Source organism: Oncorhynchus gorbuscha, linkage group LG10 (assembly GCF_021184085.1).
Source record: "Oncorhynchus gorbuscha isolate QuinsamMale2020 ecotype Even-year linkage group LG10, OgorEven_v1.0, whole genome shotgun sequence".
Lineage (NCBI taxonomy): Eukaryota > Metazoa > Chordata > Actinopteri > Salmoniformes > Salmonidae > Oncorhynchus > Oncorhynchus gorbuscha.
Window position 1 is genome coordinate 32,711,007 of NC_060182.1, and position 25,901 is coordinate 32,736,907.

General features: G+C 43.6%; 3 protein-coding genes across 5 annotated transcripts in view; 1 reads left to right on the plus strand and 2 right to left on the minus strand.

Annotated features, from left to right (window-relative positions):
- LOC124045903 (F-box only protein 6-like) overlaps positions 1-9,678 on the minus strand; it is a 24,127-nt gene extending 14,449 nt beyond the window's left edge. Inside the window, exon 1 of the mRNA XM_046365687.1 lies at positions 9,311-9,678. Within this exon, the coding sequence (XP_046221643.1) occupies positions 9,311-9,385 (75 nt within the window). The 5' untranslated portion in view covers positions 9,386-9,678. The remainder of the gene's footprint in view (positions 1-9,310) is intronic.
- On the plus strand, positions 9,021-19,522 carry thap3 (THAP domain containing, apoptosis associated protein 3). Its single transcript, XM_046367658.1, has 4 exons — positions 9,021-10,153; positions 10,263-10,451; positions 10,665-10,796; positions 15,900-19,522. Exons 1-4 carry the CDS (start codon positions 10,083-10,085, stop codon positions 16,168-16,170), a joined length of 663 nt encoding a protein of 220 aa, XP_046223614.1. The 5' UTR covers positions 9,021-10,082; the 3' UTR covers positions 16,171-19,522.
- On the minus strand, positions 15,506-25,233 carry dnajc11a (DnaJ (Hsp40) homolog, subfamily C, member 11a). Of its 3 annotated transcripts, none has more exons than XM_046365684.1 (16): positions 25,096-25,233; positions 23,120-23,249; positions 22,888-22,961; positions 22,623-22,724; positions 22,403-22,531; positions 22,160-22,282; positions 21,873-21,946; positions 21,588-21,777; positions 21,387-21,472; positions 20,720-20,836; positions 19,149-19,304; positions 18,333-18,402; positions 18,128-18,185; positions 17,873-18,015; positions 17,468-17,597; positions 15,506-17,347 (listed from the first exon to the last, which is right to left on the minus strand). In XM_046365684.1, the coding sequence occupies exons 1-16, from the start codon at positions 25,165-25,167 to the stop codon at positions 17,322-17,324; spliced, it is 1,680 nt and encodes a 559-aa protein (XP_046221640.1). In that variant the 5' UTR covers positions 25,168-25,233; the 3' UTR covers positions 15,506-17,321. The 3 variants fall into 3 exon arrangements, with proteins under 3 accessions (XP_046221640.1, XP_046221642.1, XP_046221641.1); XM_046365686.1 differs by lacking the exon at positions 25,096-25,233 and adding an exon at positions 23,470-23,870; XM_046365685.1 differs by lacking the exon at positions 25,096-25,233 and adding an exon at positions 23,430-23,870.
- Between the last annotated feature and the right edge of the window lie 668 nt (positions 25,234-25,901).

Genomic DNA, 25,901 nt, shown 5'->3' on the forward strand with positions numbered 1-25,901 from the left:
TGGTTCTTGACACATCGCTCGCTTAACCCAGCCGCACCAACGTGTCGGAGGAAACACAGTACAACTGATGACAAAGTCAGTGTGCATGTACCCGTCCCGCCACAAGGAGTCAATTGAGCGCGATGGGACAAGGACATCCCGGCCAGCCAAACCCTGGCCTGAACCCGTAAGACGTTGGGCTTCGTTGGCCACAGAGCAGAGCCGCGGACTGTCAACCTCCCGCCTAGTCCTTTCTTTGGATTGGTGGATAGATCTCGTTATTGTAATTTATTTGTATATATATTTGATGAGGGGTGTTGACGTCAACCGTCTGTATTCAATGGCGATAGATGCTACGCTAGCCTCATGTCATGAATTAGAGACAACTCCAAAATAAAATGTGTTTTCTCAAAGTTGCTGGTATGTCACGTGTTCTTATATCAACACACTCATAACCTAAACCGTACGAAACTTCTATTTGCCCCAGTCATCCCTCTTGCTTCGCACACAATTAGTACCACTTCCTTTTTAAACTACGAGGAACGAACAGGACAAAACGAAAAATAACACAACGTTGAGTTGCCTATGTAGCCGTTGGTTGTTGAGTCATTCTGGCGCAAAAGCCTCAAAGTTCCCAACAATATAGTGTCACCTGTTCTGGTGGTCCTAGTAAAATGGGTGCTTTCCAGAGCAACGGCAACGTGATTGTAATCGATGAGCACTTTGGATTCTGCGCTCTCTAATCTGAAATATCATGTTTAATCAATATGCTATTACCAGTGTTGGGCGTACATTTTTAATCTTTGGTCTTGGAGACACACTCATTTAATCAATACATTATTCAAACAGAGATGGTCTAAAGGGGTACGAGATGGGACGAATAGACCTTGCATATTACGACATATGATCAGAGACATAAGAGGAAGCGAGACATCCCACTCATTTTTTTCTGGTTCATATACATTAGACCAGATCACAGTTTATTGTAGTAGGATGTCCCTTGGGGTACCCGTCCCTATGTAGGACATGCGATGGTTAGGTTAATAAACAGTCTGGAGCTAGAACGTTGTCGCGCGTCTTTATTTTAGATCATACTACATGGTGTCAGAAGTGGTTTTAAATTTCACATCAACGTGAAGGAGGTACCAAGTAAATCATACATTCAGGCTGTTTCAAAGCAGGGAGGGAGGGCACAGTGTTGGAGATAAAACAGCACATATCATTATTTTGCTAGCTAACGAGCAAGGACTAAGTTACTGCTAAGCAACATATTGCAAGAGGAAGAAGCTGGCGGGATTTCTGGGTTTGCGACTCCCAAGTTCAACGGGCTCTGGCGCAAACGCGGACAGGCCAGTGGCTAGTGCTGACGGATTTCGCATTAGTTCCTCGGATAATTATGTTTGTATGGACATTCAAAAATGCCCGAAATGGATCAGGTCCTTTGAAAGGTACAGGGTAGCATCAGGCTTAAACGTAGAAAATGAGGCATTTCAAGTTAATACACTGATCTACTCTATGGGTGATGAAGCCGAGGATATATTAAATGCTTCAACGTTGACCGAGGAAGAGAAACTTAACTACAGTGCCGTTAAAGACTGTTTTGAAACGCATTTTGTAGGGAGACACAACATTATTTTTGAGAGAGCTAGGTTTAATATGCGCAAACAGGAGCAGGGTGAAACCACCGGCAGTTTTATTACAGCTGTTCACAAACTAGCAGAACATTGTCAGTTTGGCGCGCTCAGGGAAGAGCTGATCCGAGATCGGATTGTAGTCGGAATAAGAAATATCACTTTCTGAAAAGTTACAGTTGGATTCCCAGCTTACCTTGTCCAAAGCTGTAAACCAGGTTAGGCAGAGTGAGACAGTATAAAGACAGCAGACGATACTGCGCGACAGCAGCTCATTGCAGAACGAAGAGAGTGAGGAAATACATGCATTTTCATACAGAGCTAAAACAACGGAGGGGAACACAGAACAGAGACAGACGTGGAGAAAACAATCACAGACAGCATCAGTAACTAGTTCAAATGTTTGTGGCAAATGTGGGAAATCCCCTTTCCACAGATGGAAAGATTGACCAGCAAAGCATGTGGAATGCAGGAAATGTCACAGGAGAGGACACTTTTCAGCTTTCTGTCGATTAAAGCAAATGCATGAGGTTTCAGAGGAGGTACAGCAGGACAGCATCTTGCTGGGAGAAGAAGTAAAGGGAAACAATACTGGCTGGCAATCAGACAAACTCAAGGGGGAGGTTGTGTCATTTAAACTAGACACTGGGGCAGCAGTGACAGCTATCCCAACTAGGCTGTATAGCTAGTATATAGAGATGGCCCTTTGCTCTCTACAAACAAAAAACTGTACGGGCCCAGTAATAACATTTTACCAGTGGTAGGGCACTTGGTGATTAAACTGGAGAGTAAAGACAAAAAGTGCCATCCAGCCCGTCTTCGTTATTGACTCTCTAGCCAGACCGTTGCTGGGGCTGCCAGCAATTGAAGCATTGAAACTCATTGAGAGAGTGAGCGAACTGGAGGACCCAGGTGAGGTTTTCAAAAAGAAATTCCCAAAAGTGTTTTCTGGTCTAGGAAGGATAGAAGGTGACTACAAAATCCACCTGAAAGGTCATGCTGTCCCCTATGCCCTTACCACACCCCGCCATGTGCCTGTCCCTTTATTGGCCAGAGTAAAGGAAGAGTTGGGGAGGATGGAAGAAATTGGGGCTGTGTCTAAAATAGAGTCCCACAGTCTGGTGTGCAGGGATGGTGGTGGTCCCAAAAGCCAATGGGGAAATAAGGATCTGTGTGGACATGACTAAATTGAATGAGGCATTCTGCAGAGAGAGACACATCTTACCATCAGTGGAGCAGTCACTGGCTCAGTTGGGTGGCTCACAAGCCTTCACAAAGCTGGATGCCCGCTCAGGTTTCTGGCAGATACCGCTGTCATCAGAGAGTAGGGCCCTCACAACGTTTATAACACCGTTTGGCCGTTACTGTTTTAATGTTTTTCCATTTGGAATCGCTTCCGGTCCTGAGCATTTCCAAAGACACATGTCCCAGCTGTTGGAGGGGCTGAGTGGGTCATAGTCCACACGGACAATGTGCTCGTGTGCGGAAGGGACAGAGCAGAACATGATGTAAGGCTCACAGCAATTCTGACCCGACTCCAGGAGACTGTCCTGACACTCAATGAAAAATGCACTTTTGCACAGTCAGAGGTCTTGTTCTTGGGACACAAAATCAGTGCAGCTGGAATAGAGCCGGACCCAGAGAAGATCAGCGCCATCACAGATATGCCCAGACCCTAGAATGTGGCTGAAGGCAGGACCTTTTAGGCATGGCCACATATGTGGGTAAGTTCCTCCCACAGTTCTCAGATACAACCAAACCTCTGAGAGACTAACTAGCCAAAGAGAATGACTGGTCATGGGGTCACATGCAACAGGTAGCGTTTGACAAAATCAAAGGAGATCTGGCCTCGCAGAGAGTGCTGGCCCAGTACCGTCCCCACGCTAAGACAAAAGTATCAGCAGATGCATCATCCTTTGGGCTAGGGGCGGTCCTCACACAGATGCAGGACAACACGGAGTGGCGTCCAATAGCATACATCTCCCGAAGCTTATCTGACACAGAGCAAAGATATGCTCAAGTGGAGGAGGCTTCGGCGTTGGCTATCACATGGGCATGTGAAAGGCTCAGCCAATACCATATTGGCCTGCAGTTTACAGCAGAGACTGACCACAAACCACTGTTGGCTCTTTTAGGAAAAAAAGCACTGGACGACTTGCCTCCCAGAGTTCTGCGCTTCCGCCTCAGATTACTGAGGTTCACTTACAAGATGGTGTATGTGCCAGGGAAGGCACTGATCACAGCAGATGCACTCTCCAGGGCCCCAATTAAACATCCATTATCAGAGGAGGAGCAATGTCTAGAGGGTGAGGTACAGGTGTCCATTAATGCAATAAGGGACAGTCTACCTGCATCACAGACCAAACTGCAGCAGATTGCAGAGGAGCAACAACGAGACCACATCTACGAGACCACAGGAGGAACTGCCTCAGCTGCTGAAGCCCTATTGGGTGCACCAAAGTGACTTCCACTGTAATGGAGACCTTCTCATGAAAGGACAACGGATAGTTATCCCAGAGACTCTACAACCAGAAATGCTAGACAGAGTGCATGATGGACACATGGGGATAACCAAATGCAGACTGAGGGCTCAACAGTCAGTGTGGTGGCTTGGTCTGAGTACTCAGATTGCCAAGCTAGTGGCCCAGTGTGAGGTCTGTACAAAATGTCAACCTTGTCATCCAGAGGCAATGATGGCAACAAAGCTGCCAAAACGGCCATGTCAAAAGGTAGGGGCGGATATGTTCTATTGGAAAAATTACACTTATCTGCTAGTGGTAGATCACTACTCAAGATACATTGAAATAGCAAAGACACCCATAACCACATCAGCTGGTGTTATCAATGGATTAAAGTAATTTTTCTCCAGGCAAGGGGTCACTGAGATCCTGGTTACAGATAACGCTCCCCAGTTCTCTGCGAGCTCCTTTTCTGCTTTTGCCACAGAATATGACTTCATACATGTGACCAGTAGCCCCTACCATGCACAGAGTAATGGTGAGGCAGAGAGAGCTGTGAAAACAGTCAAGGGACTAATGAAAAAGAACAGGGATCCATACAGGGCTCTGTTATCTTACAGAGTTACACCACTGCATGATGGGCCGTCGCCTGCCGAGCTCCTGATGGGCAGGAGGCTGCGTTGCCCATTGCGTGTCTCGCCGGCTCAGCTTAAACCCCGATGGCCTAACAGGAAGGCCTTCGCTGAGAGGGACAAACGGCTGAAACAAACGCAAACTGGAGACTTTAATCGGAGACACCGTGCTAAGCAGAGGCCAGAGCTGACCGAAGGTCAACGTGTGTGGATTACAAACTCAAAGACACCAGCAATAGTGCTGAGGAAAGCGGATGCCCCACGCTCCTATGTGGTGGACACAGGCTTTTAACGCAACGTAACGTAAACAACACTACTAGCTAGCCCCCCGAATAGCAGCACTGTAGAAACTATTACACTCAACGGCACGACTTGATTAGTGTAGTGTCAACAACGCACCCACTGCCAGCTAGCCTACTTCAGCAGTACTGTATCATTTTAATCATTTTAGTCAATAAGATTATTGCTACGTAGCTTAACTTTCTGAACATTCGAGACGTGTAGTCCACTTGTCATTCCAATCTCCTTTGCATTAGCGTAGCCTCTTCTGTAGCCTGTTAACTATGTGTCTGTTTATCCCTGTTCTCTCCTCTCTGCACAGACCATACAAACGCTCCACACCGCGTGGCCGCGGCCACCCTAATCTGGTGGTCCCAGCGCGCATGACCCACGTGGAGTTCCAGGTCTCCGGTAGCCTCTGGAATTGCCGATCTGCGTTCAACAAGGCAGAGTTCATCTCAGCCTATGCCTCCCTCCAGTCCCTCGACTTCTTGGCACTAACGGAAACATGGATCACCACAGACAACACTGCTACTCCTACTGCTCTCTCTTCGTCCGCCCACGTGTTCTCGCACACCCCGAGAGCTTCTGGTCAGCGGGGTGGTGGCACCGGGATCCTCATCTCTCCCAAGTGGTCATTCTCTCTTTCTCCCCTTACCCATCTGTCTATCGCCTCCTTTGAATTCCATGCTGTCACAGTTACCAGCCCTTTCAAGCTTAACATCCTTATCATTTATCGCCCTCCAGGTTCCCTCGGAGAGTTCATCAATGAGCTTGATGCCTTGATAAGCTCCTTTCCTGAGGACGGCTCACCTCTCACAGTTCTGGGCGACTTTAACCTCCCCACGTCTACCTTTGACTCATTCCTCTCTGCCTCCTTCTTTCCACTCCTCTCCTCTTTTGACCTCACCCTCTCACCTCCCCCCTACTCACAAGGCAGGCAATACGCTCGACCTCATCTTTACTAGATGCTGTTCTTCCACTAACCTCATTGCAACTCCCCTCCAAGTCTCCGACCACTACCTTGTATCCTTTTCCCTCTCGCTCTCATCCAACACCTCCCACACTGCCCCTACTCGGATGGTATCGCGCCGTCCCAACCTTCTCTCTCCCCCGCTACTCTCTCCTCTTCCATCCTATCATCTCTTCCCTCCGCTCAAACCTTCTCCAACCTATCTCCTGATTCTGCCTCCTCTCCTCCCTCTCTGCATCCTTTGACTCTCTATGTCCCCTATCCTCCAGGCCGGCTCGGTCCTCCCCTCCCGCTCCGTGGCTCGATGACTCATTTACGAGCTCACAGAACAGGGCTCCGGGCAGCCGAGCGGAAATGGAGGAAAACTCGCCTCCCTGCGGACCTGGCATCCTTTCACTCCCTCCTCTCTACATTTTCCTCCTCTGTCTCTGCTGCTAAAGCCACTTTCTACCACGCTAAATTCCAAGCATCTGCCTCTAACCCTAGGAAGCTCTTTGCCACCTTCTCCTCCCTCCTGAATCCTCCTCCCCCTCCCCCCTCCTCCCTCTCTGCAGACGACTTCGTCAACCATTTTGGAAAGAAGGTCGACGACATCCGATCCTCGTTTGCTAAGTCAAACGACACCGCTGGTTCTGCTCACACTGCCCTACCCTGTGCTCTGACCTCTTTCTCCCCTCTCTCTCCAGATGAAATCTCGCGTCTTGTGACGGCCGGCCGCCCAACAACCTGCCCGCTTGACCCTATCCCCTCCCCTCTTCTCCAGACCATTTCCGGAGACCTTCTCCCTTACCTCACCTCGCTCATCAACTCATCACTGACCGCTGGCTACGTCCCTTCCGTCTTCAAGAGAGCGAGAGTTGCACCCCTTCTGAAAAAACCTACACTCGATCCCTCCGATGTCAACAATTACAGACCAGTATCCCTTCTTTCTTTTCTCTCCAAAACTCTTGAACGTGCCGTCCTTGGCCAGCTCTCCCGCTATCTCTCTCTGAATGACCTTCTTGATCCAAATCAGTCAGGTTTCAAGACTAGTCATTCAACTGAGACTGCTCTCCTCTGTATCACGGAGGTGCTCCGCACTGCTAAAGCTAACTCTCGCTCCTCTGCTCTCATCCTTCTAGATCTATCGGCTGCCTTCGATACTGTGAACCATCAGATCCTCCTCTCCACCCTCTCCGAGTTGGGCATCTCCGGTGCGGCCCACGCTTGGATTGCGTCCTACCTGACAGGTCGCTCCTACCAGGTGGCGTGGCGAGAATCTGTCTCCTCACCACGCGCTCTCACCACTGGTGTCCCCCAGGGCTCTGTTCTAGGCCCTCTCCTATTCTCGCTATACACCAAGTCACTTGGCTCTGTCATAACCTCACATGGTCTCTCCTATCATTGCTATGCAGACGACACACAACTAATCTTCTCCTTTCCCCCTTCTGATGACCAGGTGGCGAATCGCATCTCTGCATGTCTGGCAGACATATCAGTGTGGATGACGGATCACCACCTCAAGCTGAACCTCGGCAAGACGGAGCTGCTCTTCCTCCCGGGGAAGGACTGCCCGTTCCATGATCTCGCCATCACGGTTGACAACTCCATTGTGTCCTCCTCCCAGAGCGCTAAGAACCTTGGTGTGATCCTGGACAACACCCTGTCGTTCTCAACCAACATCAAGGCGGTGGCCCGTTCCTGTAGGTTCATGCTCTACAACATCCGCAGAGTACGACCCTGCCTCACACAGGAAGCGGCGCAGGTCCTAATCCAGGCACTTGTCATCTCCCGTCTGGATTACTGCAACTCGCTGTTGGCTGGGCTCCCTGCCTGTGCCATTAAACCCCTTCAACTCATCCAGAACGCCGCAGCCCGTCTGGTGTTCAACCTTCCCAAGTTCTCTCACGTCACCCCGCTCCTCCGTTCTCTCCACTAGCTTCCAGTTGAAGCTCGCATCCGCTACAAGACCATGGTGCTTGCCTACGGAGCTGTGAGGGGAACGGCACCTCAGTACCTCCAGGCTCTGATCAGGCCCTACACCCAAACAAGGGCACTGCGTTCATCCACCTCTGGCCTGCTCGCCTCCCTACCACTGAGGAAGTACAGCTCCCGCTCAGCCCAGTCAAAACTGTTCGCTGCTCTGGCCCCCCAATGGTGGAACAAACTCCCTCACGACGCCAGGACAGCGGAGTCAATCACCACTCTTCCGGAGACACCTGAAACCCCACCTCTTTAAGGAATACCTAGGATAGGATAAGTATTCCCCCCCCCTCTTTAAGATTTAGATGCACTATTGTAAAGTGACTGTACCACTGGATGTCATAAGGTGAATGCACCAATTTGTAAGTCGCTCTGGATAAGAGCGTCTGCTAAATGACTTAAATGTAAATGTAAATGTAGGTACGAAGGAACAAAACACACCTCAGAGCTCTTCCAGATCTACCAGCCACACAGACTGAGGCCACAGAAAATGCACAAAAAGAGGGTGAAGGAGAGAGAATGCTCACAGAGCTACAAGCGCGCCCAAAAAGGGATGTGAAGCCACCAGAGTGGCTGAAAGACTATGTTATGTGAAGAGAAAACATACTGTGGGGGACCATACCCAGCAAAAAGAGACTGTACCTAAGTTAATGTTCATACTGTGTGATTTAATGCTTTCATACGGTTTCAGGATGGGAAGTAGCATGCTAGAGAATAATACTAGTTTCCAAATTGCATTTCAGTTATGCTTCAGTGGTTATGCATGTTGAGTTCTTGTTCATGGGAGGGGAAGATGTAGTAGGATGTCCCTTGGGGGTATCCGTACCTATGTAGGACATTCGAGGGTTAGGTTAATAAACAGGCTGGAGCTAGAACCTCGTCGCGCGTCTTTAAATTGCTGGTATGTCACGTGTCCTTATATCAACAAAAAAAAAACCTCACGTAGCAAATAATCCCGTACATTTTTGTTGACCACTTTTGACACTCGTTGACCTAGCGAAAGAAACCAAATAACGCTGCCGGGTGAGAAGACAGATTTTTGCCCCAGTCATCCCTCTCGCTTCGCCTCTTCCTCTCTGACGGATGCAAAAATGGGTATATTATGTTGAAAACGGTCGGACATATCGGACAGTCTCCAGTTATTTTATATATCAGTGACGTAATGAAAGACGGACGCGTTGTCACAACAAAATACGTTCGGCTACATATATTGTGAAATTATTTTGATGTAATATAAAAGTATAAGGTTTTGTTGCTAGAACCGTACCGTATTTGGCTGTCAGTGTCAGAGCCAATTCGTCTCTAAACAGAACATGTAGTTAACTAAGGTTCTTTGAATATAGAAGGATTAACGTTAGGCTCCTTTAGTCCATTATTGTGCTAGGGTTTACTTACGTTTTCCAGGACCGAACTTGAGTCCGAATCGTTGCGTGTTTTATATAATTGACCCCACTTTGTTATCCTCTTCATACCGAAAAAGTGGTGTACAACTGACGTTAATACGGGAGTTAGACGTCAAACGAAATACGGAAGTGAAACGATAGCACACAATTAGCACCACTTACTTTTTAAACTACGAGGAACGAACAGGACAAAACGAAAAATAACACAACGTTGAGTTGCCTATGTAGCCGTTGGTTGTTGAGTCATTCTGGCGCAAAAGCCTCAAAGTTCCCAACAATATAGTGTCACCTGTTCTGGTGGTCCTAGTAAAATGGGTGCTTTCCAGAGCAACTGCAACATGATTGTAATCGATGTGCACTTTGGATTCTGCGCTCTCTAATCTGAAATATCATGTTTAATCAATATGCTATTACCAGTGTTGGGCGTACATTTTTAATCTTTGGTCTTGGAGACACACATTTAATCAATACATTCTCCAAACAGAGATGGTCTAAAGGGGTACGAGATGGGACGAATAGACCGTGCATATTACGACATATGATCAGAGACGGAAGAGGAAGCAAGACATCCCACACCCTCATTTTTTCTGGTTCATATACATTAGACCAGACCACAGTTTATATCGCATAGCCACCCTGGAACCATGTTTAAGGATAATCGCTTCATTTATATTTATATTATTATAATATATTTGGTATGATGACTCTTTTGATATACTGAGGGGCGACGACCGTCGACCGCCATCTTAGTTCAGGGCAATATCATGCCGAAAAGTTGTTATGCATATAACTGTACCAATAGGTACAGCAAACATACAGATATTACTTTTCACAGGTTAGTTATATTGTTTGATTACAACGCAAAGCAATTGCCATATATATTTTTTACATGATTGTGTGTTGATTTCCCTCAATTCACTGTATACCATATCTAATTTCTACAGATTTCCTTTCAGCAAACCAACGGTTTTTAGACAATGGCTGGATAACATATGCCGAGATTATTTTTATCCAAAAAAACATATGGTCATCTGCTCAATTCATTTTACTACAGATTGTTTCAGCGGTTTAGGCAACCACAAAAACCTGCTGTGGAATGCTGTACCCACTCTCTACATTCCCACCACCAAATTCTAAGGTAGGCCTTCTCATTTCATCAGCATCTATTGGATTCGTACCTTTTCCAAACATTTTAGGTATCGAATGAATGTGCATTAGCCTAACTTTTTTTGTGTGTGCATGTAAGAGAACTTGCCTCCTGTCATCAAAAACAAAAGTTTTTTAACTGGCTTATAACATTTTATTTGATTATTGGCTATTAACTAATGGTTTTATTTTATTACTAGAAAAGAAAGTCAGGAAAAAGGCTCAAAATGCTTCCAAAGTGTGTCAGTGTGTCCCAAGAAAAGATGGAAACACAGAATGGCCTGGACCCAGAAGAGAAACTACTATCCAAATCTGCAGAGGGCAACAAGAAAGTGAGCTTTTACCTAGCTGAGAATTCTCAACTATGCACGATACAATAGAGTTGAGTGGCAAAGTGATTCCCATTCCCACTCACAACTCTGTCAGGACAAGCACAAGTACACAGTAAGCGTTAAATAGTTGATATTTAAGTAACAAGTAGGGAAGAGCATTGTTATTTGAATATCCAAACGGATGATTGTATTCAATTACTTGGAAGATTATTCATTTGAGAGAAAAAATATATAGCCTAGGCCTATTTTAACAATGAAAAGACTGTCTAAAATTAGAGAAAATTATCTATGTGACATTGCTACATAGCCTACAAGGATAGATCATTACATAGCCTACAAGGATAGATCATTACATAGCCTACAAGGATAGATCATTACATAGCCTACAAGGATAGATCATTACATAGCCTACAAGGATAGATCATTACATAGCCTACAAGGATAGATCATTACATAGCCTACAAGGATAGATCATTACATAGCCTACAAGGATAGATCATTACATAGCCTACAAGGATAGATCATTACATAGCCTACAAGGATAGATCATTACATAGCCTACAAGGATAGATCATTACATAGCCTACACACGTTTCACATGTGACGCTTGTTGTTATTGTCTATCAAAGTGATTCTACAGTCAGAGACTCCATGTGTGAAGTGAGAGATTACACATTTTTTAATATGACAAATTACGGGTAGCCTACTTTGCTGACACTGACAAACATATATATAAAAGCAATGTTGTACATATAATAGGACAACAAGAAAGGGAGACACCAACCAGGTCGTATTATTATTATTATATTATTATTCTGTACTGAAATCAGAGACACTCAATTTAGTAGGATACGTTACGTTTCGTATGGTATTAATTTCTTTGTGGATGTCCATCACCCATTTCATATGTTAGGAATTACAATTCGTATTATATGTTACGAATTTGCAATGTTAAGAATTTGCCGATGCTCTCCACTGGTGCCAATAAGATATGCTATACTGTTGTTCGTTCAATTAAGTTGAGAATTTTGATAACTATTTGTATTAGTATTAGTATTTTCATTGCCTTCTCTTTACAGCAATACCATTTGTTTTCCAAACTATGTGTTTTCCCGCAATTGTATTTTGAAATATTGCGATATGCCTGGCTGGGCTTCTACTTTTCAGTGACAGTCGCAACTCAACAATAATCTGCCCGTTATTGTGCACGCTGCCTTTCCTTCGGACTGTAGGCGATTTAGAACAATCCACTTTTTTATTTTAAAGAAGCTAATGATCCTCTGCGGCCAAATCATGCTTTAGTAGCCTAATTTCAATGATTGTATTTATGTATAGACAGGATTAGGGTATTTCATTTTGGCAATTTTAATTCAATTTACTTTATGCACGGGATTATAGGCATGGGTCTTCTCTAAATAAACAAATGAAGTAGGGCCTAGGCTAAAATACAGCACAGTAAAGCATAACATTTATCCATTTGTGTTTCATAATCATCACGGTTAAAACCAGAGAGAAATGTCTATCCGGTAAAGTCCACAAAACATGCAGTATATAACAAACCGTTGTATGTCCTAGGCTGCACAGAATGGTCCCACTATTGATTCAGGGGGACCGTGGACAGTTACCATCCGCACAGCCTTCGCAAAGAAAACAATAGCGCGGCCTCTGCCAGCTGTCTGGACCATCTCCAGCGGGCGAGCATTAGGTCTTATGCAGTACATTAATTTAATACATGAAGTTTAATCATGGTTTACCTTAAAATTATTTATTCCTCATTTTCCAAGCAGCAAAATCTGCAACTATGTCCTTGAAATCAAGTGCCCTGAGTACATAATTCTCAAGAGCCATAAGATTCAAAGGGTTCAATCTTTCCTGCCTCATCGTTGATCTCAGTCTGTTTTTGACAAGAGCCAGCTTTGAAAAGGAACGCTACCCTGATGCATTGGTAACAGGTAAACTCAATATTTTCTAGGCAATGTCAACATTGGGAAAGACTGCTTGTAGATTCCTCTCACCATGTGAATCGATACCCTTGCCCTGGCAGATATTTTTCTCACTTTTTATGAACATGCTGTCGTACACGTCTATCCAGAGCATCCCGAACATGCTTAATGAATGACATGTCTGGTGAGTATGCAGGGCATGTAAGAGCTGGGACATTTTTAGCTTCCAGGAATTGTGTACAGATCTTGGCGACATGAGGCAGTGCATTATCATGGTGAAACATGAGGTGATGGCGGCGGCACGACAACGGGCCTCAGGAATCTCGTCATGGTATCTGCATTCAAATTGACATCGATAAAATGCAGTTGTGTTTGTTGTCCATAGCTTATGCCTGCCCATACCATAACCCCACCATGGGGTTCTCTGTTGACAACGTTGACATCCGCAAACCGCTCGCCCACACCACGCCATACACGCTGTCTGCCATCTGCTCAGTACAGTTGAAGCCAGGATTCATCCATGAAGAGCATGCTTCTCCAGCGTGCCAGTGGCCATCGAAGGTGAGCATTTGTCCACGGAAGTTGGTTACTATGCCAAACTGCAATCAGGTCAAGACCTTCGTGAGGACGACGAGCACGCAGATGAGCTTCCCTGAGAAGGTTTCTGACAGTTTGTGCAGACATTATTTGGTTGTGCTTGTCCAAATCCAGTTTCTTCAGCTGTCCAGGTGTCTGGTCTCCGCTGATCCCGCAGGTGAAGAAGCCAGTTGTGGAGGTCCTGTGCTTGTGTGGTTGCACGTGATCTGCAGTTGTGAGGCCGGTTAGATATACAGTGCATTCGGGAACTATTCAGACCCCTTGACTTTTTCCACATTTTATTACGTTATTCCCTTATTCTAAAATGGATGAATTTGTTTGTTCCTATCAATCTATACACAATACCCCATAATGACAAAGCAAAAACAGGTATTTTTTTGCAAAATGTATAAAAAAATATATATATATATGAAATGTCACATTTGCATAAGTATTCAGACCCTTTACTCAATACTTTGTTGAAGCACCTTTGGCAGCGATTACAGCCTTGAGTCCTCTTGGGTATGATGCTACAAGCTTGACACACCTGTATTTGGGGAGTTTCTCCCAATCTTCTCTGCAGAACCTCTCAAGCTCTGTCAGGTTGGATAGGGAGCTTTGCTGCACAGCTATTTTCAGGTCACTCCAGAGATGTTCGATCGAGACCACTCCTGCGTTGTCCTGTTGGAAGGTGACCTTCTCCCCAGTCTTAGTCCCTGAGCGCTCTGGAGCAGATTTTCATCAAGGATCTCTCTGTACTCTGCTCCATTCATCTTTCCTTCGATGATGCTGCCACCACCATGCTTCACCGTAGGGGTGGTGACAGGTTTCCTCTAGACGTGACGCTTGGCATTCAGGCCAAAGAGTTCAATCTTGGTTTAATCAGAACAAATCTTGTTTCTCATGGTCGGAGTCCTTTAGGTGCCTTTTGGCAAACCAAGCAGGCTGTCATGTGCCTTTTACTCTGTAGCACTCCGCCTGATTAGTGGAGTGCTACAGAGATGCTTGTCTTTCTGAAAGGTTCTCCCATCTCCACAGAGGAACTCTGTAGCTCTGTCAGAGTGACTAACAGGTCCTTGGTCACCTCCCTGACCAAGGCCCTACTCCCCTGATTGCTCAGTTAGAGCTCTATGGACAATTCCTTCAACCTCATGGCTTGGTTTTTGCTCTGACATGCACAGTCAAACTATGGGACCACATTTAGACAGGTGTTTGCCTTTCCAAATCATGTCTAATCAATTGAATTTACCACAGGTGGATTCCAATCAAGTTGTAGAAACGTCTCAAGGATGATCAATGGAAACAGGATGCACCTGAGCTCAATTTCGAGTCTCATAGCAAAGGGTCTGAATGCTTATGTAAATAAGGTATCTGTTTTATATTTTGCAAAAATGTCTAAAAACTTATTTTTGCTTTGTCATTATGGGGTATTATTAGATTAATGAGGCCATTTAAAAAAAATGTATACATTTTATAAGGCTGTAATGTGAAAAAGTCAAGGGGTCTGAATAGTTTCCGAATGCACTGCACTGCTAAATTCTCTAAAACAGGGCTGCTTATGGTAGAGAAATAAGCATTACATTCTCTGGAAACATTCCCTCAATATGAGACATCTGTGGCCTTTTATTGTCCCCCAGCACAAGGTGCACCTGTGTAACGATCTTGTTTAATCAGCTTCTTGATATGCCACACTTGTCAGGTGGATGGATTATCTTGGCAAAGGAGAAATGCTCACAGGCAAGGAAGTAGAAAAATAAACATTTTGTGCTAATGCAACATTTCTGGGATCTTTTATTTTAGCTCATGGGACCAACCCTTTACATATTGCATTTTATATTTTTGTTCAGCGTAGATAGAGAATTTGAGCCATATTAGCATTGACATGAAATCAGTCAAAACACCTCAAAACAAGATATGGTATCAAGAACAAGATTTGTCATTCTTGCTAGCAACTTGGCCATGCAGAATCACAACACACCGACTTCTGCCCCATGGAAGCGCACACATCATTTTAGTGAAGTTGTTAGCAAACCCATCAATAGAAAGAAATGTACATTTGTTTTGACACATTTATTCTATAAGACACCTTAACACATACTTTTAAATTATATTGTTAGCTTAACATAAAAATATAAAACATTTTCCTTCAAGTTTTTTTTTAGTACTAATGTTACTGTCCCCACTACAATAAAACAATACTTGTAACATTTAATTGAAATTCCAGTAATTCCTATGGAGGACTGTTCATACTGGGGAGTGCCAATTTGACTGACCGGTGGATTCAAAGCCACTCAATGGCCAAGCATCAGCAATCCAGGGTTAATACACATCATTGGCCAAAACTAATTGCCACTCAACTCCATTGAGATGTGATATTATGTATATCTTGAAGTTGAGCATTCTTAGCTAGTCTTTACCCTACCCAGTCAGTCTTCTAATACTCAACTTATATGTGAGTCTTGTGCAACATTGTATTCTGTATGGTTTGAGACTGAGCCATAGGGTTGTTACAGACATTTCTGCAGTATCACATTGAATCTAAACACCTGAAATGATTCAGTCATAACTGATTTTCTTTATTTAGCATGTCGTCATCTCCGATCAGTTACTCGCTGTCCGGCCCATGTGCAGTGAAGGCCCAGCTATTCAAAACCTTGGATACCAACAAATGGCTCAACAGGTTACAAATGAAGAGCCAGCTGATCAACAAGATGAGGTTCAAATTGAAGGCAGCACACACCGAGTTGTCAAGTCTACGCAGCTGGACGAATCTGTCCAGGGCTGCTGGTAAAGTATCTATATGGCTAAGTGTACAGAGGATAGCTGTGAATGATATCAGCCGACCCATTAATTGACATTGGTTTTATTGGAAAGCTATTTTGTAATGGAACACAAGGAGTTTAATTAATTTGCTGATCCTCTTCTGAAAACAGTCTTGAAGACAGACTTTTTCCAATTTCCTCTTGGTCAATTAGTGAAAAATATTTATTTTGGAAAGCTTTGCAGCCCTATCCATCTTGCTGACATCTACAAAACATTATTTGGATAATAATAGTATACTTTTCCCACAAGTTTAAAGGGACCTTCCTGGACTGAGTTTTTATTCCTGAATTAAAATACAAATGAAGTTGAAAAAGATTCCATTGACATTTGCGCATGTAGGCCTTTACAAACATGACCTGAATGTTTTTTTTTCTATATATATATATATATATATATTTCAAAAATACAATTTCATGAACACATACGTTTTCTAATACATTCCCTAGAACTAAAGTGTAAATGCATTAGATATACATGTCAATAAACCACTCAAGTTACATAACTGAATATAGGCCTAGATCTCATGCCTGTTTTTTTCTGTACTTTAAGTACAGTATGTCATGTTATCAGAGTCAGGTCAGCCTTGTACTATTCACTGACCTGTCAGGCACAGGAACACCCAGATGACATAGTCTTATTGGGCAATCATGTCAGTAGATACATTGATCTGACAGTTCAAACCATACAGAAGGTGGGGTACACTTCCAATCAACTTCGGGTTAAAATTTTGACTAATAGTTTGTTGTACAAAACAATTGTGTGAAAAAAATATTGTTTCCAGCTCAATTTCCAAACTGGGCTTTTGCAGCTTGGAAGAGATTTTAATAATATGGCAAATATATAGAAGTGCATTAATACATTCAAGAGGGTCACATAGGCACTGCAGTGTCCATACAGTACTAAGTCATCCATTACGAGCCATACCTGAAAGGGGAGAACTTTGAGATTACGACCATTCCATTTTAAGTGACTTTAGACTGATTTTCATTCAATAGGGCAACCCCCTGTTGAGTACTTTTCTGCCATTTCTCCTCCTATGGACAACAATAAAGAGGGGATATGCAGGACTTTTTTAGGACACAAGGAGTAAGTTGGTGTCTCTATAATTACAAGTCTGTCCATCCATTGTCAAACTATCAGTTTAACGTTGTGTAATGTCCCATTCGGTCCAGAAAATAGGTTCCTATGTGTCGGCATCAATCCTGTGAGCTACATGAGGGAAAGAGAAGGAAAAAAAAACAGCAATTGAATACTGTTGAACAGAAATACAGTTTGTTTTAAGAAATGAAACTCATGTAGTTGAGCAGACACATTGATAAGGCCACCTACATTGTTTTGGTATCCTGAGTGCTTCCCCTTCAGGAGAGAGGACTTGATGCATGACTCCCTGGAATTGATACAGTAACTTCAGACTCTTCTCCTCCCCCACACAGGGGTCATAGAACCCAGGTAGTCCTGACTGGGAGGACAACACACAAACAACATCAGTCATCATCACAGACCTGTCAACCCTACTTATTACACCTAAGGCAGTTTATAGTTTTATGGTGTGTTTCTGTAACCCAACAAATGGCATTAACAATATCAGTACCATGTACTGTACCATGTATCATACTCCGAAAAAATTTGAATGGACCAAAATGACTAATACTGATATTTTGCATTCAGTAATGCCAAAGGAAAGGGAACTCTGGGAAACTAAGTTATGATAGTCTAGTAACTATGGCTGTTTACCTTTGTGGCCTCTGTGAGGATGAGTTTGGAGTCCTTCACCAGGCACTGCAGCGGAACAGTCACATCGATGACCTTTGCCCTCTCATGCTTCTGATTGTTGTCCGTCACAAACTTGCCGTACCAGGCGTTGAGGATGATGAGACCTGATCCAGGAAACATTATCCAGTCAGCATGTTGAGTCACTCAACTAATTTTATAGCTTCTGTAACGTGTTGTTATACTGATCACTTCTGGTGCTGACAGAAGCCCGTTTACCCATTTTAGATTCCTCAGTTTCAATGATCCTGCGCACAGATTCCTGCATTAGCAAAACCTTCAGAAGAAAATCGAGATGTCAGATCAAGCTGCTAACATTCACACACACACAAGAGACCAATAGAGCATCTAATATTGTAAGGAATGTGTGTTTGCTTGATGCCGATATACATTATGTATTTCTATGAGGAGACAGTGAACTCACAGCAGACTCTGCCTCCTGCCTCTTCCTAGCAATGTCCGAGGCTGAACTCTCCCGGTGCTTCTCCAGGTCCCTAGACAGTGGAGAGGCATAATGGATGAATTAATAATACATTTATTGAACTTCTACAGCGTTTTTCATAATAGAAATCTCAAAGCGCTTCGTAAGAAACAAACAATGCGATATGAAGGCTGCATCCTCTGCAGATGGAGAGGGTCAGCTCATGGTTTGAGAGGAGAGAACTGGTCAGAGGATGGTAGATTATAGAAATGGAGTCTTGGTGAGGGCAAGTCTGGGAACCAGCCGTAGTCATATACACACTGGACTTCTGCTCTGTGAAGCACCCACTTTGCACTAGAAAGCTCACAACACAGTTCAGAATAGTATCCAGTCGTCCTCACTACGAGACCTCTGCCTCAGCACTGCTGGATTCTTCTGTCTCCCATTATTATCACGGTTAAAGCGACTCCTCACATGATGCTCTCAAAAGATCAGGAACAGGCAGCCAGGTGAAATAAAAAAAGCTGGTACTGAGTCCAAATGCATTTCAAACACGAGCCAGCTAGCTAACTAACCAAGCCAAAAATCTAGGAAATCAGTGTCTCGAAACCACCAGATATAAGCAATAAAAACAAATCCACAAAAATCCACAACGAGGGAAAAAAAAGCACTTTAAAATAACCAAATATGCGCACACACAATTAGTTTACTATGACTTCTATTAGTAAAGCCAAGCTACGAAGCTGTAAGGCCATCGCACAATGAGCAGTTGAAATAGTGACAGACTAACATGAAGTGTAGATAAGTGGGCAGTCTTACTGTTCCTTCTGGGCACGCACGTAGGGCCTGATGACGAGTCTCTGAATAGCGAGGTAGAAGACGAGTGGTCCAACCGTGGCGTAGAACACTGCACTGGGCAGGAGCTGGTCAGTCAGATGGATGGGGAAGAAATATGTCTGGCTGGCTCGGTTCAGCCTGTACAAAGAAGATGCATCATCAATAACGAAGTTTCCATCGAACCATTTTTACGCGGGTAAAGTATCTGTTGTATTAAAAAAATGTCAAATAAACTCGACGGGCCTGATGCCAGTAAACGGTCCAAATGGCGACAGAACAAAAATATACAAGTCAGGTGTGGATAACATTTTTGTTGGTGAAATAAATCATGTGAAACAAATGGCAGTGAAAATGTTTTCTTGCACATCTGTTGATAGAATGACCATCACGTCACAGTAAACTTGCAGTCACGCTATGATATTGTGTGGTCCTCCCATGACTTTTAAAACAATACACAATTTATTAGGCTACAGATGAATTAAGTTATGATGAACTTCACAGGGTGGTGAACGGTCATGAGCTCGATGCTCCTTTCCAATAAATATGGAGTTTTATTTTGTATGCTGTTGACATGATGATCGCTGCTTGGCTGCCAATTGGCAAATACAAATCTCACTGATACATAATCAGTGTATCTGAGCTGTTGCTAAAGTGCACGTGCCAAGACCAGAGCAGGCACACTTCCTGTTTATCACAGAGTCTGGATGGGATGGAAACATACTGTAGCACTGTGGCTGACTACCTTTAAGTAGCAAACCATGGACTACTTTTAACAAATTTCCACTGAACATTTTACAAAAAACATTTACTTCAAGAACTGAGCAGTGGCAAAGTTTGGTAACAGAATGATGACTGGCTCTGTTAACCTGGAATTGCCAAGTAGTGACATGTTTTGGAGATATCTATTATTTTGAATGATAGAAAGTAAACAAAAGTATTTCATATATTGTATAGACATAACTAAAAGTTTTTTTTTTTTACTATAATATGTGTCCCTAAGTCTTGTCATTGGTGCTATCGCCTTAAAAATCCCTAATTACAAAGATATACAACGACCTTGAGCATTCCCTCCAGTGGCAAACTAATCGGGGAGGGGTATAGTTGAAAGAAAGAAAATGATTAGCTTATCACACCTTTTTAGTATGTCAAAATATAGGATTCCACTGATAATTTGGTGTGTAAATACATCATGTCATTGGTTTTACTCAATTTAAATGAAGGGAAATGAAATTGTGAGCAAAAATGATAAATCATATCACTTCACACTTTTGAAAAAAGTGTCAATGACCTTAGAGAATCTGTGGCCGCCATTAAAGGAAATCCTTAATGACATAAAATGTGTCATTGGTGTTACTACTCCTACTGATGGCACAATGTTATGATAACGGTCAAATATAGTAAAAGTCATTAAGTCACCATATTAGTTGATTTAGAAGATGTACAAAATACATTTTTTTTTTTTAAATGCCACTACTCAAGAATAACTCAAATGCCTTATGCCAACAACTACTGTACTGAGGTTGTTTGGTTAAGAAGAACTGAGCCATACTTACTTTATCTTGAGGGAGACGCCCTGAGGTACTCCTACACTGACAGTCGCCCCCAAGACACTGTGCCGACTGATCTTTCTCTCTGCACCATACTCCACCACCGTCCCAAAAAAGCCAGCTCTACAAGACAATGACAGACAGTCAGTTAAGTCTTCCTATATTGTCCATGAACTGACCTGATGATTTATAATAATGGTTTCAGTTCTAAGGTTCAATGGCCTCCATTTATCACAACAAGAAAATGTTCAAATCTGGATTTTTTTTGGTATTTCACCCCCCTTTTCTCCCCAATTTTGTGATATCCAATTACGATCTTGCCTCATTGCTGCAACTCCCCAACAGGCTCGGGAGAGGCGAAGGTCGAGTCATGCATCCTCCGAAACATGACCCGCTAAACCGCGCTTCTTAACACCCGCCGCTTAACCCGGAAGCCAGCTGCACCAAACATCGTTCAACTGACGACCGAAGTCAGCCTGCAGGCACCCGGACTGCAGGATGGGATACGTAAACCCACCCCTAACAATGCTGGGCCAATTGTGCGCCACCCTATGGGACTCCAGGCCGGTTGTGACACAGCCTGGGATTGAACCCGGGTCTGTAGGGACGCCTCAGACCGCTGCACCACTCGGGAGGCCCAAATGTTAAAATCTTATTATAAAAGTGGACATACTTGATTGAGCCCTTGACTTTGGTCTGGTCATCATCCTGGAACTTGTACTGGTAGCTCATCATCATGAAGGAGTGAGGGATCCCAAGCTGCAGAGGGCCAACAAATACAGTTAGGACAGGAAATAGAGAATACATCCGCAACAGACAGCAGTCCCTTCTTATACTACAATTGCACTATTTAATTATATTATGCTGTGCTGACCTGCATGGCCAAGGTGAAGTGGCTGGTCTTCGTGTCCCTGACGATGCTGGTGTTCATGGAGGACTGGGTTCCCCAGCGCCACTGCAGGTAGCCCATGGTGTTCTTGTCCAGGTGCCGAGCCAGCATCGTGGTGCAACCAGGCCGCACGCCCCGGGACGAGAAATGGAGTCCACACTGAGCAGTCACAAAGCTGGAGAAAAACAAGTCATTCTACATCTTTTCTGACTCAACTGTAGACAAACACAATGGGATGCTGATTTACAGATTTCTAATGTTCTGACTTACCAGCGAGCTGTGAGGTTGCGGAATATCTTCATACCTAAGAGGGGCCCGTGTGTGTCTCCTGCCCCAAACTCCACCTGGTGGATTAACAAATAACCTCTCAGTCTAAAATAGAACTTTCACATTGTGCTTCTCAGTGTAAAATAGAGCACAAATGTGATAATTGTTTGTTAGCATGTTTTTTAGGTGTGTGAGCATTTGAAAGCACTAGTATGCAGTGTGTGTGAGAGTGTCTATATGTGCATGTGTATATGTAGGTAGAAACTGGAAATGATTGAATGGTTCGTGACCTCCCCCCAGCCCTTAGCAGAGGTGACTCTCCGCAGTGCCACGTTAATGTTTCCTCCTCCGTTTCCATTGTGGGTTGAGAGGGAGCCAGAGAGAACAGCTGTGTCTGAGGTGGTGAGGGGGGCCTGCAATAGGTAACAAATAACATTACACCTAGTTTTCCAATGTGGTGGTCCGTTAGCCAAACTTCTACCCATACAAATATTTTAAGAACTTTTCAAACCCATTTCGAGCTTTTCTATTACCTCTATGGATTGTGATATGTGCATCTTGTTGATCTCAACATGTGGGAAGCCCCCTCCAGGCACATCCTCGTAATCCTCCTCATAGCGATCAAAGAGGTCTGTGGCATCTACACCCACACTGATCATCCCCTGAATGAGACAGTCACATCAATAAATAATCACGCAACAGCAGGGTTTCAGTCCTATAGTCACTAATACAGCACACAAATAAACATTAGACCTTGGGATTGGTCCTCTGCTGTAGCCGTCTCTCCTCCCTCTCTCTCTGCAGACGTTCAAACTCCTCTCGGATCTCTACTGGTGATCTTTTTCTCTCCACCACCTAGAATCAGTAAGACATGAGCCATTTCTGCCTGATGATCAGCGACACTCATTAGCTTGACAATGAACATATATAGTACTTCCTGACACAGTAGCCTATGTATATATATATATATATATATATATATTATAAGGGCAAGCCCAAAAGAAAATGCTGTACTTACCTCCCATCCTTCAACATCCAGTCCTCTCTTGCCATAGATGTCATAGATAGCTCGTGACTGTGGGTCACTAAGGACTACAGGGAGAAACATGCAACTGATCAGTTCCAATGAAAGGTTCAGATACATAGAATCCAGAGACAACAACGAGCAAGTTCACCTAAATGTTCAGCTGAAACGGAATGAAGCCATGATTGAAACATGGCATGAAGTCACAGTCTCGGATTCTTCTTACCTTCATAAGCTTGATGCACTAGGTTAAAGAGCTGTTCCGCCTGCCTTTTCAATTCAGGGTCTCTGTGCTTGTCTGGGTGGTAGAGCATGCACAGTCGCCTGTATGACCCCTTCAGTTCCTCCTGTGATGCCTAATAGATGAACAGAAGAAAACATGAGAACTTCAACTGACTTATGAGAAAGTACTAGCTAGTTAATATGATTCCAAGTAAACAAATACATATTTTCAACAAAGGGTTTTGAAGTGACGACCAAACATTACATGTTGCACTTGAGGCCTAACTATCAAGCCAAGCAGCTAGTGCACTTGCATGTGTAACAGTCTTGCTCCCGCTCCCTCCTTGCCCTAACCTGGGCTCGAACCAGGGACCCCTCTGAACACGACGTTTCACCCAGGAAACTTTGTTAAGTATCGCTCCACAAAAGCCGCAGCCCTCACAGAGCAAGGGAGACAACTACTTCAAGGTCTCAGAGGGAATGACATCACCGAATGAAACGCCAATAGCGTGCACTGCTAACTAGCTTGCCATTTTACACCCGTTAGCCAAGGGGAGAACGACTGCCCTCTTTCATTGAAGCCACGGAAATTCAAGGCTTACCGCGATACTGCAGGCATTGTTTATAGAAAACAGGATCCCCATTATAGTAAATGAACAAATGGCAATATTTACGTAAATACAACATTCGAAGACAAGCATGGTACTAATAATTGATTCTAATACACCAGGTGTCCTTGAACCGATCATTTTAAAATCGCAAACAAGTTTAGTTGCTAATGGCAGTCTGCAGTACCCCGGTCGACCTTCAACTTGAGTTTCTCAATGAGAGGGGGGCAGCACCGAGCTAGCCTGCAATGTTACTTCCTGGAGTAGCTCTAACTAAAAGCGTCTGCTAAATGGCATACATTATTATTATTATTAACTACGCATGCTGTCTCAATGCGCTATTGAGTCTTCACATATGAATGAATGGTGTTACATGATCAGTTGCATTGTCCATTCATATATACAGTCATTGGTTTACACTTGATGCTCTCGATCACGGACAATATCTGCATAGACGACTCAAATAATGTATAAGAGAAAAACAGACCATACCCATTCTACGACGGCATGGACAAAAGTCAGGGATAATGTCCTTGTCACCAATCACTCAATGTTGGTTGACTAGCTGCCTAACTTGTGCCAACTAACTTGACTTTGACGAGCTAGTAGCGTTACACATATTTATTGGTTAGCAGCTAATGTTAGATACGGGTGATGTGTGTTAAACAATTGTATAAATAGTATCAGTTAACGTACATTTGCTTAGCCACATTTTATCCAAGTCTGAAATCAATGGGCTTGTTCGAGTGTTAAGGCTAAAGCAACCGACTGTAGACAGCCGAAAGTCGGACACTAATGTTGTTTTCCAACAGCAAGGCTCAGTGCAACATGGCAGTGTTGGCATTGTTTTTAAACGTTTCTTTATAAATGTTGAAATAAACATCCTCCATATCACACACAAACATAAGTGTATACATTGTAAAATCAATTGGTGGGAGAGAGCCTCTAATATCAATGTTGTTACTGATTGACAATAGGGCTTCCCAACAAAGAAGATGGCTGCAGGATGAAGTTGGGGAACAAAACCAGAAACGTTCAGTCGACTGAAATAAAAACTTAAATGACCTTTGATCACGTTTTTTGTAAAGTTCATGCAGCCGACATGTAAACAAACCCCAGACAATATTATCCCCATAATGCAACACTTTGAAAGGGGTGAGCAACGATGGTCACCAACTTGACAAAAGTGATCTTCTCGAACGCGCCCAACCATAAACGGGGGTCAACTGACTTAGCTAGCTATCTGGCTATCTAGCAAAACGGTACGCCGCATACATTTATTTGTTCCAGAAAAGTTACATCAAACCGACTATGAAATCACTTCTCAAAATTACACACAAACTCATCCGAACAGCATCCAAACATGCCGTACCTCTCTTCTGACATTAAGTAAAGAATAGTAATCATCGTTGTCGAATTCACCGTCTTCCAAGGCCGGCGCCATGTTAACAACCTTTCATTCCTCCTTTCCGGTCTGTATCTGTCAAACCTCCCCACTGTTGCCACCTTGTGGACTGGATGTCTTTATCAAGCATGCCTACCAACATATTGACAGCGTCAAAAACCAGCGCACGGCGCACCAGAAATATTTTTGCGTAAATTAGGCTATATAAATATATTTTATCAATAATTTATCTCAAATGGACGTTATTTTTTCTTATTATGGCACATAAGAGTGCCTAAGAAGATGTTCAGTTAAAAATAGCTAACAACAACCATTAGTGCTATTTCTGTAGCCGAATTGGCAACTGCTTAAATAGTTTGGTAAACGATGTACAATGCATGATAACTCTGTCAGCTTCCTTTACAGGTTAGATTCATGAATACTCACACTTCAAAACTGTCTTCCCTTGTTACAATGTTACAAAGTTGTTAAATTACACATTACATGATTCCGTGTGATAAAGTTTATTATCACACGGAACTTTAAAATACATGCTATATTCAGTGCATTGTGCACATAATGATTATGCTCACTCTCTTCAAATGATATCTAATGCTTTTAGTGTCTTGTATTTCTGAATAGGGACTTCGGGGCTTTGATTTTCGCTCAGTGTTATTTTTGCTCCGTTTGCTATGCTGCTGTGCGAGCGCGTCGATAGCTGCGCAGTGACATCACCCGCGTCCTCGATGAATGGAGCTGTCTTTTCAGCACCCATGCGTCTGGCCCATCAGAGA

What these genes read in the sequence shown, in the direction of transcription:
- thap3 (XM_046367658.1), top strand. Translation starts at nt 10,083, where the DNA reads ATGCCGAAAAGTTGTTATGCATATAACTGTACCAATAGGTACAGCAAA. An exon ending in TACATTCCCACCACCAAATT is followed by an intron (nt 10,452 to 10,664) that starts CTAAGGTAGGCC and finishes TTTTATTACTAG; the next exon opens with AAAAGAAAGTCAGGAAAAAG. An exon ending in CTGCAGAGGGCAACAAGAAA is followed by an intron (nt 10,797 to 15,899) that starts GTGAGCTTTTAC and finishes TTCTTTATTTAG; the next exon opens with CATGTCGTCATCTCCGATCA.
- dnajc11a (XM_046365684.1), bottom strand. Translation starts at nt 25,167, where the DNA reads ATGGCGCCGGCCTTGGAAGACGGTGAATTCGACAACGATGATTACTAT. An exon ending in TCCTCACAGAGGCCACAAAG is followed by an intron (nt 17,598 to 17,872) that starts GTAAACAGCCAT and finishes TTGTCCTCCCAG; the next exon opens with TCAGGACTACCTGGGTTCTA. An exon ending in ACTCAGGATACCAAAACAAT is followed by an intron (nt 17,348 to 17,467) that starts GTAGGTGGCCTT and finishes TCCCTCATGTAG; the next exon opens with CTCACAGGATTGATGCCGAC.